General features: G+C 37.6%; 1 protein-coding gene across 2 annotated transcripts in view; it reads right to left on the bottom strand.

Moving 5' to 3' along the window:
* The window catches only part of DHS (deoxyhypusine synthase), a 61,343-nt gene that overhangs the window by 13,668 nt on the left and 31,611 nt on the right, over window positions 1-16,064 (bottom strand). Inside the window, exon 3 of one of the 2 annotated variants that reach the window (XM_089792491.1) lies at window positions 14,130-14,216. The exons of the other annotated variant lie outside the window; for it this stretch is intronic. Within the exon in view, the coding sequence (XP_089648617.1) occupies window positions 14,130-14,216 (87 nt within the window). The remainder of the gene's footprint in view (window positions 1-14,129; window positions 14,217-16,064) is intronic. 2 annotated transcript variants of the gene reach the window in all.

Consider the following 16,064-nt stretch of genomic DNA (forward strand, 5'->3'; position numbering starts at 1 on the left):
CAGTGGGGATCATTGGAAACATACATTTCAAAGTTTCAGAAACTTGCAATGTTAGTAACAGATGTATTTGAACGGAGGATACTAGTTCTATTTATGGATGGGTTAGCTGATCCGTTGAGAGGGTGGATTAAAGCTCTCAACCCTCCCACTTTGCAGGAAGCCATTAAGAAAGCTCGTGACATGGATTCCTCTTTATCTTCAAAAAATAAATTCCAAGCAAAGAGTTTCCCTTCAAGGAAAGATAAGGACAGGAAACCTTTTCATAAAGAGGTTCAGCCAACTAAGGAGGAAAGTAAGAGGTTGGACAATGAGACACTTAATGATCTTAGGAAGAAGAAGCTTTGTTTTCATTGCAGGGAGCCTTGGGATTTCTCACATAAGTGTCCATTGAAAGCAAAAGCTAAGCAGATGGAGTACTTTTCAGCCGAAGAGTTAGTAGATGGAGATTCAGAGCAGTCATCCGAATCAGATGGAGATGATGATAGTTCTTCACAGGAGGAAGCACACGGTGATAGCACGATAGCTCAGTTGTCAAGTATACAGGAGGCCGTCACTTTCAGAGTTAGGGGAACCTTGGATAGACAGAGAGTTGTGGCACTCATTGATACAAGGGCGACACATAACTTCATTGATGAGAAGTTTGTGACACGCAGAGGGCTACATATAGAGGAGCATAGGGGATTTAAGGTGATGGTTGCCGATGGCTTCAAAATTGAATGTACCAAGAAAATCTCCAACTTGCAGCTTCGTTTGGGAGATTATGACATGACAGGAGATTTCTTTGTGGTCAACATTGGTGATCAAGATATGGTGCTTGGGATGAACTGGATGAAGTCTCTGGTAGAGTTTACATTTAACCTTGAGAAAATGGAAATGAGGTTTGAGGCAAATGGTAAGAAGATAGTGCTCAGAAGTTTGTCAGATGGGAGACTTCGAGTGGTGTACAAGAGTATCCACCTGATGTACAAAAAATAATAACCAAACATACTAAGGTGTTTGGTGAGATACCTCCAGGGAGACCCCCGGATAGGGGAATCGAGCATGTTATTGAATTAAAGGAAGGGGCTAAGCCAGTTATCATCACACCTTACCGCCATCCGAAGAGATATAAGGATGAAATAGAAAAGGCAATTAAGGAGTTGATTGACATGGGGCACATACGGCCAAGCAAAAGTCCTTTCACTTCTTCAGTAGTATTGGTGAAGAAGAAGGATGGTACAATGAGGATGTGCATTGATTATAGGGAGCTAAACAAGAAGACAATCAAGAACCGATACCCTATCCCGCGCATCGATGAGCTTATTGATGAATTGCATGGTGCATGCTACTTCTCCAAGATTGATTTGAGATCCGGCTACCATCAGATACGGGTTAGAGAGGTGGATGTGGAGAAGACAGCTTTTAGATGCCACTATGGACATTTTGAGTTCTTAGTCATGCCCTTTGGGTTGACAAATGCCCCTGCCACTTTCCAGTCCTGTATGAATAGAGTGTTCAGAGATCAGTTGAGGAAGTTTGTGTTGATATTTTTTGATGATATACTGATATACAGCCGTACTTGGGAGGAACATTTGAAGCATATTGATACAGTGCTCAGTATTCTAGAGAGGGAGTCATTATATGCCAAGATGAGTAAATGTGAGTTTGGGATGACAGAGTTGCTCTATCTAGGGCATATTATTAGTGCAGGAAGTGTTCGGGTTGACCCAGACAAGATCAGAGCCATTCTGGATTGGCCACCACCGAGGAACACTCCACAACTCAAGGGATTTCTCGGGCTTTGTGGGTTCTACCGCAGATTTGTGAAGGGATTTTCACAGATAGCAGCACCACTTACAGATTTGACACGGAAAGATAGTTTCAAGTGGTCAGAGAGGGCTCAGGATTGTTTTGACAGGTTTAAAGAGCTAATGAGTACATGTCCTGTTTTAGCCATTCTAGATTTCACCAGGCCTTTTGAGCTGCAGTGTGATGCCTCGGGAGAGGGCATAGGAGTTGTTCTCATGCAAGACAAACATCCCATCGCATATGAGAGTAGAAAATTACGAGGTGTGGAGAGAACCTACAGCATCTACGACAAAGAGATGCTAGCAATCATGCACGCGCTAGCTAAGTTCAGGCAGTACTTAGTGGGAAGCCGATTCACAGTAAAAACAGATCATAATAGCTTGAGACATTTCCTTGGACAGAAGGACCCTAATGACAGGCAACAGAAATGGGTGAGTAAATTACAGGCCTATGATTTCGACATAGCCTATGTCAAAGGGAAGAAAAATATTGTTGCAGATGCCTTATCTAGAAGGCCTCATTTGCTTGCTGTTGGGATAGTCATGGATGATTGGAGAGAGATGATCTTGGCAGAATATGCTAAGGATAGTTGGGCATCTAGCATTATTGAGGGAGCTATTCAAGATAGTCGATACACTGTCGTAAATGATCTGATCATCTACAAGGAAAGGATTTATTTAGTACCCGGGTCTGCTATGAAGCAGAAGATTTTGAGGGCATTTCATGATTCACCAATGGCAGGACATCCCGGATTCTTTAAGACATATCGACAGGTGAGAGAGCGCTTCACTTGGAAAGGACTCAAATCAGAGGTGCTTCAGTTTGTTAGGGAATGCCCTGTGTGTCAGTAGAACAAACAGGAACATTCTTTTCCGGGTGGTTTACTACAACCCCTACCCATACCTGAGAAGAAGTGGGATAGCATTTCCATGGATTTTATCACAGGCCTCCCCAAGGCACAGGGTCAGAATTGTATCTTTGTTGTGGTAGACAGATTGACGAAATTTGCACATTTCTTTGCAATTTCGTCTACATATTCAGCAGCACAAACAACAGAACTATTTTTTCGAGAGGTATTCAGACTACATGGGATACCACGGAGCATAGTCAGTGACAGAGACAGCAGATTTATGAGCCACTTTTGGCAGGAGTAGTTCAGGTTATGTGGAACAGAGCTCACTCCGAGTACCAGCTACCACCCCCAAACTGATGGGCAGACAAAGATAGTGAACAAATGGGTTGAGGGGTACCTTCGAAACTACATTGCAGGAGAGCAGAAGGCTTGGGTGAAGTGGCTACATCTAGGGGAGTACTGCTATAATACCTCTTTCCATATGTCTATTCAAATGTCCCCTTTTATGGCACTGTACGGGTATGATGCTCCTAATTTTTTGGATTTGTTATTTGGGGATAGCAGGGTGCCTAAGGCCAAGGATACTTTGCAGGAGTGTCAGGACATTATGCGATCCTTGAAGGAAAATTTGCAAAAGGCACAAAATCAGCAGAAGCAATATGCTGATCAGCACAGGGTTGAGAGGTCTTTTGAGGTGGGAGATATGGTGTACCTCATGTTACAGCCGTATAGACAGTCCTCTCTCAAGAAGAGTGGAGCAGAGAAATTGAAACCACGCTACTATGGACCGTTCAAAGTAATCAGGAGAGTGGGCGAAGTAGCTTATGAGTTGGAGTTGCCTGCAGACAGTAAAGTGCATAATGTGTTCCATGTGTCACACCTTAAGAAGGCATTGGGTCACAATGTGGTGCCTTCAGTAGTATTGCCACCTCTTGATGATGAGGGGAAGCTTATCTTGGTTCCCGAGGCCATACTTGACTCCAGGGAGAGGGTGCTTCGCAGGAGGACTATCAGGGAGTATCCAGTGAAGTGGAGGAACCTACCTATCGAGGATGCTACTTGGGAAAATGAGCAGATATTGCAGCATCCAGAGCTGAAATTGCTTGAGGACAAGCAATTTTGGGAAGGGCGGACTGTAATGTCCCCTTTCTAGCATTCATAGCATGATGTTGTCGTTAGCCTATTCCCCCACAGTCTCGTAGGCTAACTAGGCCATTAAAGGGGCTTAGAGGCCATTTGGCCTAGACAGTTTCAGTTGCAGGTCTTTCTGAGGGGTTCTGAGGCAACTTTGGGCATACTCACTATTTATAGTAAGTCATCTTGGACATGGCCGGACATTCAGTCACAGTGGTATGTCAATGGTAATTGTTTAAAATCGACAGGAAGACTTATTTATCATTGATAAGATTTGTTATGCATTGATAAAGCCATTTTATAAAGTTAAATTTAAATATTTAACTTTATTAATGCATAGACTATAGTTTGTGGGAAATATTTAAATTAAAAGAGTTCCCTTTATTTTTATGACACATTGGAGACATAAGGTACATAAAGGGAGTTATGTTTTATCCCACATTGAGAAAATGAAGGATTGAGCTCTTATGAGAACACTATAAAAGAAATGGAAGAGCTTTTTTTTTGTATGCTTGGATGAAGATTAATGTTATGTTGCTGGATATCTGATTATCGGGCTTGGAGGACGGAATCCCTCTTTGCTAGCATTCTCTTTGCTGTTGGAAGACACAGTCAGGAGGATCAAGGGTGTTTTCACTTCAGGAAACACACTGGGTTTCATTTGGGGCGTTTGCATAAAGAAATTTACAAGGGTTTGAGGTGCAGATCTAAAGTTAGTTATTGCTATAGTGCCGCATGAACAGTATTTTGCTACAGTCGGCATGAACAGTATTTTGCTACAATACGGCGTGAACAGTGTTGGTATCAAGTTTACTTGTTTTTCCGGCTGATTAGAAGTTTGGAGGGCTGGCCGACTACATCTGCAAAATACTACGGCAACTAATTCCAGGTTTCTTTTGTCAAATTTTGATATTTTGCATAATAATTGTTGAATACAAGTCTGAATAGTTGTTGCAGCCTTTAAGGCAGCTGTAAGTGCACATCTACATTTAAAAATCACCCTTTATTAGCAGATTGAAAGAGTTTCCAGATTTTTCATATACTATTGAATGTGTGCCAAGTGTTTGTGAAAATGTTATGATGTGTATTATGCATTTTAATGTCACTTCATAGTTGTTCGTAAATCTACTCATTGGAAAGCAATTTATTGAGGAAATCAGCTTTATGAGTTTGCATACAAAGTGTTTGACAATATTCCTTAAGTTAAATTTCTGCAAGTCAAAGTTCAAATCAGGGGAGGATATTACACACAACTGGGCCATTGAGAACGAAAACTCTCAATTGGTACTCAATTTTGAGGGTGTGAAATATCATCTGAATTATTGCAGATTGGAGGTGACATTCAGTCATTTCATCAGGGCGTTAATCTGTGGCCTAAGGCCAATTTTGAGGATCATTGATCATTGGAAGATTAGCTAGAGCAGAATTAAGTGTCTTCTACACAAATCATTGCAGAACTGAAGAATTTCGAAAGGAAGCTAGAAGCACAATTTTATTCATAACTTCTTATTGCAAGGGAATTTGAATTTATGATTGAAGGGGTTTTACATTAACCCTAGGCGTTTCAAACCATATCCAATTCGGCACCCGAGACCAGGCAGATTAATTCATAGCAGGGCCGTACAAACCGAGCCGTACTGAGGTTCAGATCACGAATTTGCTAATTTTCCAAAAGTTGCTATTGACAGTTGGGGCACATTTATGGTTGGATTGTTGGTAAGTCGCTTCCTGGTTTTTACTGTAACCAGTCGAGCTCAGACCTCAACAATTGGGCATTTCTTGGTAGAAGTCTGAATTGATATAGATAGATCGCAAGGCAAATAAACCAGGAAAAGACGGGCGAGTTCTAGGGCCATCCGTCCATCCTTAGGACCATTATGGTGAAGTATAGTTGCAGGCGTCCAAGTATGGGTAGCAGAAACTATCAATCTCCAAGCATTTCAGGTGGATATAAAACTCGAATTGTATTGCATGCACAGCTTCGTCAGCAAGAAAACGCCTTAGAGAAAATGTGAATGAACTCGGGGAAAGAACAATAAAGTCTCTGTCCGTCTAGGCATCATTGAAGGACGCCGAATCATGACTGGATAAATCGCACAGACTTCAGCAGCTATCCGGTCACCTCGGTTGGATAGTCCATTATAGGATTGCAAACCGAAGTTTGAAAGTCTCAAAAAGCAGGCGGCAGAGAGGAAGGAAAGAAAAAAAAAACCATCATTCGGTCATCAACTGATTAACCTAGCTGATGGTCACGGACCAGTATGACAGTAGGGGTTAATGCAGGTAGCAAACGGCATTCCCCAGTTGTGTAGGGCAGGTTCAGAAGATCGTTCACCAATTTTCTTTCCCTCTATCAGGCGTACGACTACCAATAGAGGCGGCCATTCCAAGTTCTGGTTATTGGTCGTTATATATATAATTGGTAACTCATTAACTTCAACTGGTTGTAATTGGATTTTCCCTAATGGTATTAATCATTGCATTTTGATTCATCCACTTATCTAGTACATTGCTTAAATTATTACATTTATGTGTATGCTGAGTATTCGATAAAAATCATCAGTACAGTATTGTTTTTTTTTAGTAACCAATGCAGTAAGTTTGTTTCAAACTGTTTGATGAAATGTCGAACCCTTGAAGAAGAAAGATTTTGGTGTTAAAAGAAGTTATAACCTGTCGGGGTTATTACACATGTGTTATGTGTAAAGTTGCTATAGGACAAGCACCAAAGATTACCCAATAATGCTAAAGAAGATATCTATGAAATTAAGGATGACAAAAACCCTTTCAAGGAGGCAATGCAAGAATCTGAAAAACTACAGAAAAAACCATCAAGAATGGAATTATCAAGAGGAGAAGCTAATTCAAAAACCAACCCCCATTGTTGCACCACACCAACAAAATTGCCATCACATCAAAAAAGTCAGACTCCAAGACTTCAACAAAAATGTAGAAAAGAAATTACAAAATGAACAGCTGAAATAAGAAATAAAGTTTGGACATTGATGTATCAGGCATCTAATTAGTCAGCCCAAGAAAGGAAATGGAGCAGGCATCATATTAATCAGCTCAACTGGGGAGACTTACTTGACATTCATAAATTTGCACTCGAGTTCAAATAAACCTTCACCAGGCTCAAACAGCACCCTAGAGCGATGTCATAGAAGGAAAGCAATTTCTTTTAGATATGAGAATTCTGCCACATGGTCTCATATGCAGCACATATTCTCAAAGGCCTAGGAACTTCCTTAAAATGCAAATCCTCCTCCAATCTGCCCAGCAGCGCTAAACACAAGGGGTCAAAGATTGTGTTGCAAAGAATAGAAAACTACGATCAACAGCAATGTATGACCATGGGCACAGGTTCACCCAAAACAAGGATTAGCAGTTCAAGACAAAACCTGGCCGATATGCGCTCATGAGCGCTAACTTACACTATCCAAGGAAATTTTCAAAAGGTTCAAAAACCCATTACTTAGTCCCATCTGCACTCCAAGGCATGGATTCATTATTGATAACAAGTTCTTCGTGAAGTGTAAAATCTGCCTACCCATCTGATTTATGCCTGAGGTGAAGAGGTTAAAAAGTGATTGAAATCTGCTTCAAGGCTTAAAATCCTCCAAGGCAATTTGTGCCCATGAACATAATTCATGAGTGCCAAGTAATGTATTGCAGGGTTTGAAATCTGTATTCCCCCTGAAGTGTGCCCATGAGCGCTAGATTACTATGCACAGGTAATTTTCAAAAGGTTTACAAGTCCATTGCAAAGGCTAATATGAGCTCAAGAGTGCAGATCATATACGCACCAGGGATTTGTTAAAGGCATTGAAATCCTTCTATATACCCCAATGTCTGGTCAAGTTTATAATTTACAAAACATTGGAGATATTAAATTTCGATGAAAATCCATGCTTATATCTAAAGTGCGCCCAAGATAATATTGTAAAGAAACATTACAGATTGATTAAATGTCAGCCAGTGTTCCTTATGTATTCCTGAGGAAGAGGTTGGGAGGTATAACTAAAATTTGTTTCAAAATGTTAAATTCCTCCTAAAGTGCTTCATTGGTGTACAAGGCAAAAAAATTAAAGGTTGATTTTTAAAATTGGCTAAGTGTGGAAGATATAATAAAATGTTGACGGTGTAGGAATCTGCCGAGGTATGAAACGCTTGGCAATGTTCAACAAACACCCAAATCAAAGATGGAGTAAAGCATTGTAATATAAAAAATTTGCCTAAGTTGGAGAATACTCCCACATGATTAATTGGCACCCAATGTTTTAACTGAAAATCCATGCTTATATCCAAATGTGTACTCAAGGTTGTAATTTAATGAAATGTTGGGAATAATGGAAATCTGTTTAAATGTTGAAATTCTCCTCTCTGTCCAAATGATGACCAAGATTTAATTGCAAAGATTGGAAATAATCAAATTGCCTTAAGTGTTAGGATTCCACCCTATTCTAATGTGCACCCGTGGAGGAAGAAAAGTAATCATGAAGATAAAAACCCAAAATGGAGTCTTTAGAAGGGAGGGGGGAGAGGGGGAGAGAGAGAGGTGCCAAGTTTTTGTAAGAGACTTTCAGCAATTTATGAAGAGTATAAAAGAATCTCTCCCCAAATAGAAACTTGAAAGAATTTTGGAGAGAGAAGAATAAGGCTTGAATTTTAGAGAGAAAAAAATTTGTAGTAAATTTTCAAAGTCAAGAAGTTTCCTTCATTATTTGAAATTCATTCTAGGTATTGAATGAAAAATATGGAAGAGCTTTTGTGCGATATATTTTAAATTCTTTGCGCCATTCTTATGTCAATTATTTTATTTTGCAAGAGGAATAATTCAAGTTCCAAATATTCAAGTTCTTGAGATTCAACTCAAGTATGAAAGACTTAGTAAATGATTGAGTTGTTGACAAGGGAGTCCAATCCATTCCGGGAAGATGAATCCTCGAGTAAGTGCATGGAAGGGAGAGAACAATCAAGAAGGGATAGTCCTCAAAAAAGTTAATCAAAGTCAGAACTTTGATCAAAAAGTTAATCAAAGTCAGAACCTCGATCAACAAATCTAAATGGCACCCAATCACCTCACCAATCAATTACGCATTTTCAAGTAAATATGTCCATTTTTTTTGCAATTTAAGATGAACATCAAGCACAACCTACTCTTGACAAGCCATATTTTAATGCTTATTGGGAATCTTGCTCCTTTATCAGTCAACTTTGACCACTTCCTCACTAAATGGACAACCCTCTTCTGATTGGTCCATGTGGACCCATCATTGTGACAGATTCCTTATCTTGACCTTACCCTAATTAGGGCTTATGTGGCAAAATATCAGCCACTCGTCGTAATTTGATCTTGGTCGTCCATTGGAATCTTAGGGTATAAAGGGGCTAACTTGTAATTTGTGAAGAATGGAATTTTCGAGATTGTTGCTAAGGGCTACTAGGATTTTTTTTTAAATGTTTTCATTGAAGTGTGGTGATAACTTGATGTGCGTTTTGGTGCTTGCATGGTTTCTTTATTTCTTCACTTAGCATAGATTTACTTTCAAGTTGTTAATTGAATGAGATTGATAATATTGTTGAAGTGGAATTGGTTTTTTTTATGGGCACCATACATTTGGTCTTGAGTTTTTATGTGAATGTTTAACTTCGATCACTAAATTTACATTGTTCCATGATGGCATATATTGTGATATGAAAATCATTTGCACAACCATTGAAGAATGCACCCTCTTTGTGTATTTGTTGAATTTGACAAAGCAAAGAGTGGTAGATTTCAATTTAGTAATCACTCTCTTTCAAATACTTTGGATTAGAATAGGATTCCTCAACCCTTATCTCATTTTCTTTCTGCATTTTCATGAAACCCCCAAAAATTACTTTCATTGCCATATCATCTAAAAGCTCCCAAAATCACTATTATTTGAGTAATCTTGAAAAATAACGTTAAGTCCCTTTGTCTTAGCAGCATATCACAACCACCATTGTGCTTATCCACACCTAAAAGCAACCTTGGAATTACTTGTATGATCTTTTGCAATCTTAGCGTACACAAGTTTTTGTTCAAGAGAGGTTAAAGATACCTTGGTATTTTATTTTATGTTAGTGTGGTCACAAAATACCCATCAACATATAATTGATCAGTGGCAATTAAGAGGATTACATTATTCACTAAGAAAGCAATTAAGAAATGACAACAATCATTAGCATAATGAAAAGAAGCAATCTGCTTATGAGGCATGTCTATTGGCATCAGTAAAACATAAGGACTTACACCACCTCCCACACCTCAAAGTACCTGTCCCCAAGACGTCCCCGCACCGAGTACTTTGAGTACCCAAGTGCCCCCACCTCCACCATTTCGCAACCACATTGTCACTAGGATGAAACTTGAATTTCTATTTGAATTTTGATTTTTGAGTGTTGCTATAGGGTACGTACTATGTTACTATGTTGAATGTTCAATAGTTCTAGTTTGTGTTGCAATTTTGCTATATCCAAGTATTTTACTTTGGAATGTTATATTGAAACATCATTTCATAACTAGCATTTCAAGTTCTATATGTATAGTACACAAGTGCTGCTATAGGGTACGTACTATGTTACTATGTTGAATGTTCAATAGTTCTAGTTTGTGTTGCAATTTTGCTATATCCAAGTATTTTACTTTGGAATGTTATATTGAAACATCATTTCATAACTAGCATTTCAAGTTCTATATGTATAGTACACAACTCTCCCTGCCTCATCCTCCCCTCACCCCCGTCCCCTATCCATTACCCCACTGTCCCAAAATTGAGGCCCATTGTCCTCCCATCCCGAAAACTCGTACCGGCATCCCACCAATCCAACGCACCCCAGTATTGGTGTTACATTGATTGGCATTGTAAATATACAACCTTCAAGCTTTTAAGGTATTTATTGGAGATCGAATCACAAGGAAAGGGATAAGACTGGCAAGTGTGAATTATACATTAATTGTGGTGGGGATTTCCATGCATAATAGGATAATTGTGTATATATGCGTACTTCTGAATTAATATGTATTTTATGATGATCTGTCATAGTATCGTAGATATAATGTTGCTTCAGGAATGGTTTAATGTAGGAGATATATATAAGATGCTATGCTTATTTATACTCTTAACGGTTGTGATCAGCCATGATAGGGGAAATGAGGAATTACACACAAGGAGAACAGCGATGGGTCATCTTCTAGTCACGCCACCTCATGGTATATGACCAAGAAGCCCCATGTGACCAAATAAGGGTACTTCATTTGGGCTTCGAAAGGATGGACTTTCAGGGCATCCTATTGTGAATGTTCCTCATGCTCTCTAGCATGGCAAGGAAATGCATTAAGAATGTTCAAACATGGGAAGTAGGATAGAAGTAGCAAGATTGAAGGGATCAATTATAGGACACCTCAATAGATACTCCACCTCATATGGATGGCATGGGCCACCTGAGGTCAAAGGGGTTGCATATCCACTCTTGGATCTGGGGTAGAGGATCTCTATGGCACCTTATCAAGTCATCCTATCTTAGCTCTTCTATAGTTGAGTCTTCTTAAATTGATTTAAGCGATCTAGTGATTAGATCTACACTTCTAATATATGCTTATTTCTAACTAAAAAAAAATATTCTGTAATTTATAATTATAACTGATTCCTAATTTAAGGATAGCAATCATAGTTAAAGGTATCTCTAAACCCTACTTGTTTCAATTAAAAATTATGACCTTGTATGTGCTGACATTTTTCAAAAAATGGAGGGAAAACCAGTGAAAAGCAGTACATATTTGAGGTGCAGCAGAAACAATAACCATTACTTGGAATTCATTATAAGGGTCTTCATTCTCAACCACCACTAGTCATTGATCTCTTCGTAACTGACAACCAGGAAAATCACATTTATGACTAAAATAATATCATTGATAAATGATGAAGTACCATGCCATCAAAAATTAAAATGTCATTATTATTATAAACTATAATATTATATGATACATCAATGTATTTGCAATTTTGCATATTTTCAATTTGTTTTTGTGTACGCACACACACATATACAGCCATACCCAAATGTACCAAAGCCAAGAAAAAAGTGTTGCCATACTGGCATATCAAAACCAACAACTTAGGAAATTACTAATCAAATGTTGAAGCCAACTAGAGTATACCGTGACAGTCAAAGTTGCATTAAACCCTTTGAAAATCGATATATTTCATGACCATGCAAACCATATGGTATTCATTATAGAAGCAGATATTCAATATGTATTCTCAAATGAACAGGTTGCCAAAAAGCTAGATTTGGTGGACAGCTTTCTCACAAAGAGGGGTCTCAATTTTTTAACTGTTCACCGGCTGTTCTTTTCCAGATGATGCAACAGTAATAAGTTGTAAAGCTGGACATAGAAACAATCTATGTTTAGCAAACTAAACTACTGGAAATTTAGGATATTAAATTAGAGTTAGCTGTCGTAGAATTAGGGCTCAAGTGAATAGTCAATTATTTATAGGTTTAGTTTGTTTTGATTCTTCTTTCTAAGTTTTTATTTTGAGCACCAGAGCTATTTTGTGATTCCATTTTTATTTTTTAATTCTATTAGATGGAAAACATGATTAAGGCTCCAGTTCTGATCTTGTGCAGTCAAGACAACAGGCATATTTATTGACCATTGGCACTCACCTTTGTATTTCCAACCATTCAGAACAAGAAAAATATTCATACAGCAACTAATGTAATTCTAGTTTCATTTCCTTCATTGATTTTGTGCTAATCAGATTTATTTTGCAAGTCAACGTATTCAGAAGACAACAGCTTTGATTTATAATTAGTTTGCCACTGAGGCTATTTAGTATTTTCTGAGCAAAGAATCTACTTTCCATGGTCTGAAATGTAACAGTTGGGAAACCAAAGCATAACAGTTACACTTGTGTAAGATCATGGACGTACCATGAAGTGTGAACCAATTGTTTGATGAAGGCAGCATGGTGTTTTGAAAGTATCTACTAAAAACCATCATGAAGTGCCTTCTACATTGAACAGTTACAAGTCAAAAAAACATGTATTTCTTACAACATAGTGAAGGTTAACGTGAATAGAAGCAAACAGAGCCAAGTAAATCAAACCTAGTTTTGAAAGATACATTGGTAAAATGTATCCAATGCTCATCTTTGTTGTTTTTAAATGCAGAAATATTTAAGGATCTATAAATGGATATGTGGGATTATTTTCATGATCAAAGCTAAATAACAGTGCCGACTACCTCCATAGGCCTAATTGAGCTATATTTCTGCACAGCGTAACTTTCACCCTATGTGTCAGTTTTTCAGCTTCCAGTAGTCATTGGGAAAGTATTTTTGAGCACTACACGATAATCTTAGTGATTTTTCTAGATTTTCTGCTTTGACAAACAAATGCTAGCTGGAAGTCAAATTTTCTTTTCAGACTTCAATAGGTCATAACTTGGGCATACAGGATCAGAATTTGGACATCTTGTAGTTGTCGAAATGCTTATTGTTAGAAATACATAGTGGATCAGCTTTGGACATGTATTGGTGTGATTTACCCGTTGGTATTACCTTTTGATCTGTTTATGGAATTTTGTGACTGGTAGTTTGTATGTGGTACTTCTAGACAACCTTCAAATCTAAGCTATAGAAATAAAAAGATATGGCTACCAAATTTGTTCAGAGCAGATGAAACAATTTTGAGCAGATGCCAAGCTTAACCCAGCTAAATAAATGTGGAAGGAGCAGTTTTTACATGAATACAGGAAGAGACGGAGACCATCAGAGAAAATAAAGAAGCTTTACATTTGAACCTAGAAATCTACTTAAATATTTGATTAGATTTCCAAGATTAAATAGTGACAAACAAAATAAAGTGGACACTTCAGTATAATATAAGTATTTGATTGTCTATCAAAGGTTTGTTTATACTTTGTTAAGGTTCCTGTAGGTTGAGAGTTTGTGCTTTGCAATTATTCCAGCAAACTAGAGCCATTTTAAATATCAACAACAATACCATACCAAACTAAGAAGATATTCTTCTATAATGTGCAGCAAGATATATCTACAATAGTGGAAGATCAAACTGTTTACACATTGCAGAAAATCAACAGTAATATCTATAACCACTTTGGTTATCAAAAGTAGAATATTGGAATGTAGAGATTCAAACAAAACCCTAGACTTGGCTCTTAATTCTGTGACACATGTAAGTAGCAATTTGGCCAATGGTCTAGCTGATGGCAAAGGTTATACCATCCAATGTACAATAAATATTAATGCTGTTAATAGTGATCAAATTATGTAATTGCAAAAAGAAGGATCTCTGATACCTTGTATGCCCAATAACAATATGAACCCGGGTTATTTATTTCTTTACCCAAACGAGCAATAACCTTTGATGGTGTCCAAATCACACCCTACAACCATAAATATAACACATTTGCATCAGTGTATAGTTGTCTTGCTTTGCACTTGCAATAAAAACCAGAAACTAGACATCGTTTAGGAAAATCATCAGCAAGCAGAGATTATATAAAGGTGGCCTTTATGCAATACACAGATCCTTAAATATCACATGGAAATCATATAAGATGATCTCAAAAAGAATACAAGAAACTACTAGGTTAATGGATGCATAACGTAAAATAACTATCCCATCTATAAAAGTTATCTTTAATCAAGCTCGTACTTTTTTTCTCCACTCAAAACTCCACAAAAACCAGATGCTTCCAAAAATATGATTATTATCTCGTGTAGAATTCCTCTCCAAATTCTCATTGATAAACTGCTTATGATGTCCCTTTTGATTCTTCTTGCATATATCCTATGCAAGCATATGCTTCATTCATACAAGGGATTATTAAGAAAGAGAGAGATTTGTTTAACAGTTATAGTGAATCAGCATGAATGCATTAACATGCTTTTTGGTTTCAAGGCCAATTAGTTCCTCTGCCGAGGAAAATACTTGTCAATACCTTGGTAACAGGTAGCTGTAGACAAATATAATGAATGCACTAGAAACTGTCATATGAATATATCTGTTTCTAACAATTAAAGAAGTATTTGAAAGGCAATGTTGACATTATATATTTAAAATTCATCTTCTCTATTTTAGCATAAAGGATACATTTATGAATACGCTTCCAGTGTAACTTTTCCTCCCTCACAATGTATGAATATGACTTGTGTAAACCACTAGTATAAACTTTAGTGGCTATGATTGTTGTGCCCATATCATTTCAATAGCCTCACACAAAGATGCAAAGCTGCCAAATGGATGTTCAAAAGAAAATGGAAATGTACGTATATATGGTACACCTGACTGACTGACAATTGTTTTAGTTACGAAATAGATAAGCAATTCAAATTGCAAAGGAAACAAGCTAACAATTTCAGCAAGTAGTTAAAACCCAAACTCAGTTGAATCAAGAAAATATAAAGTAGGAAATGAATTGAGAGAATTTAACATGGAGTGCGTGGACCTGAATTCATGAGAAAACAATCCATCTGACAAGGAATGAGATGACTGAAAATGATGACTGCTTACAGGCCTCAACAAAATTACAAATAGGCAGCCGGGGGAGCATTTATTTATAGGACTTTCATCAGTTTACCAATGTAGTAAAATATGTAATGATAAGGGAGCAGAAATATGAACCCCCCTCTAAACATTATGTATGTTAGGAAACAAGTAATGACCAATGAACCTGGGGAAAATTCAATATTACAAATTTCAATGCCTTTAAACCTTCAGACTTCCTCCCCTTGTAAAAGCATTGATACTCCACGGAATCAAGGATTTCACCCACAGGCACCTACTTCACTGAAGCCAGGAGAACTGAACTTGCTTTAATTTGAAATTCAAATAAAAGAAAAGAAATAATTGTTGCCACAGAAATTTATGATGATGCTTGAAAGGACAAAAGTAAACTTAGGTAAACAAAGGGGGGAAGCGGAAGATGTTTCAGTGAAGACACAGTTTTGAAGATAAGGTCATGCACAACTACGATTAGGTTCTTGGATGTGCTGAGATGATATATATGTCATCACAGGTATTGATGTTCTCATTTGCAGGAGTTACAATGAAATTATCAGAAACTGATTGCAGACAGTTTATCTGTAAATTATCATGGATAGTTGATAGCAAGAGCATCTTGGGTCTTTGAGCAATCTTGCATCAACAAAAAATATATCTTGTTTTCTGTACCAGTCTGTTGTTCGTGAAGTAGTCATTGCCACTATTGGTGTTATGTTATGCACAGTAA

Source organism: Cupressus sempervirens, chromosome 7 (assembly GCF_028749045.1).
Source record: "Cupressus sempervirens isolate cs-2001-9-10 chromosome 7, ASM2874904v1, whole genome shotgun sequence".
Classification (NCBI taxonomy): domain Eukaryota; kingdom Viridiplantae; phylum Streptophyta; class Pinopsida; order Cupressales; family Cupressaceae; genus Cupressus; species Cupressus sempervirens.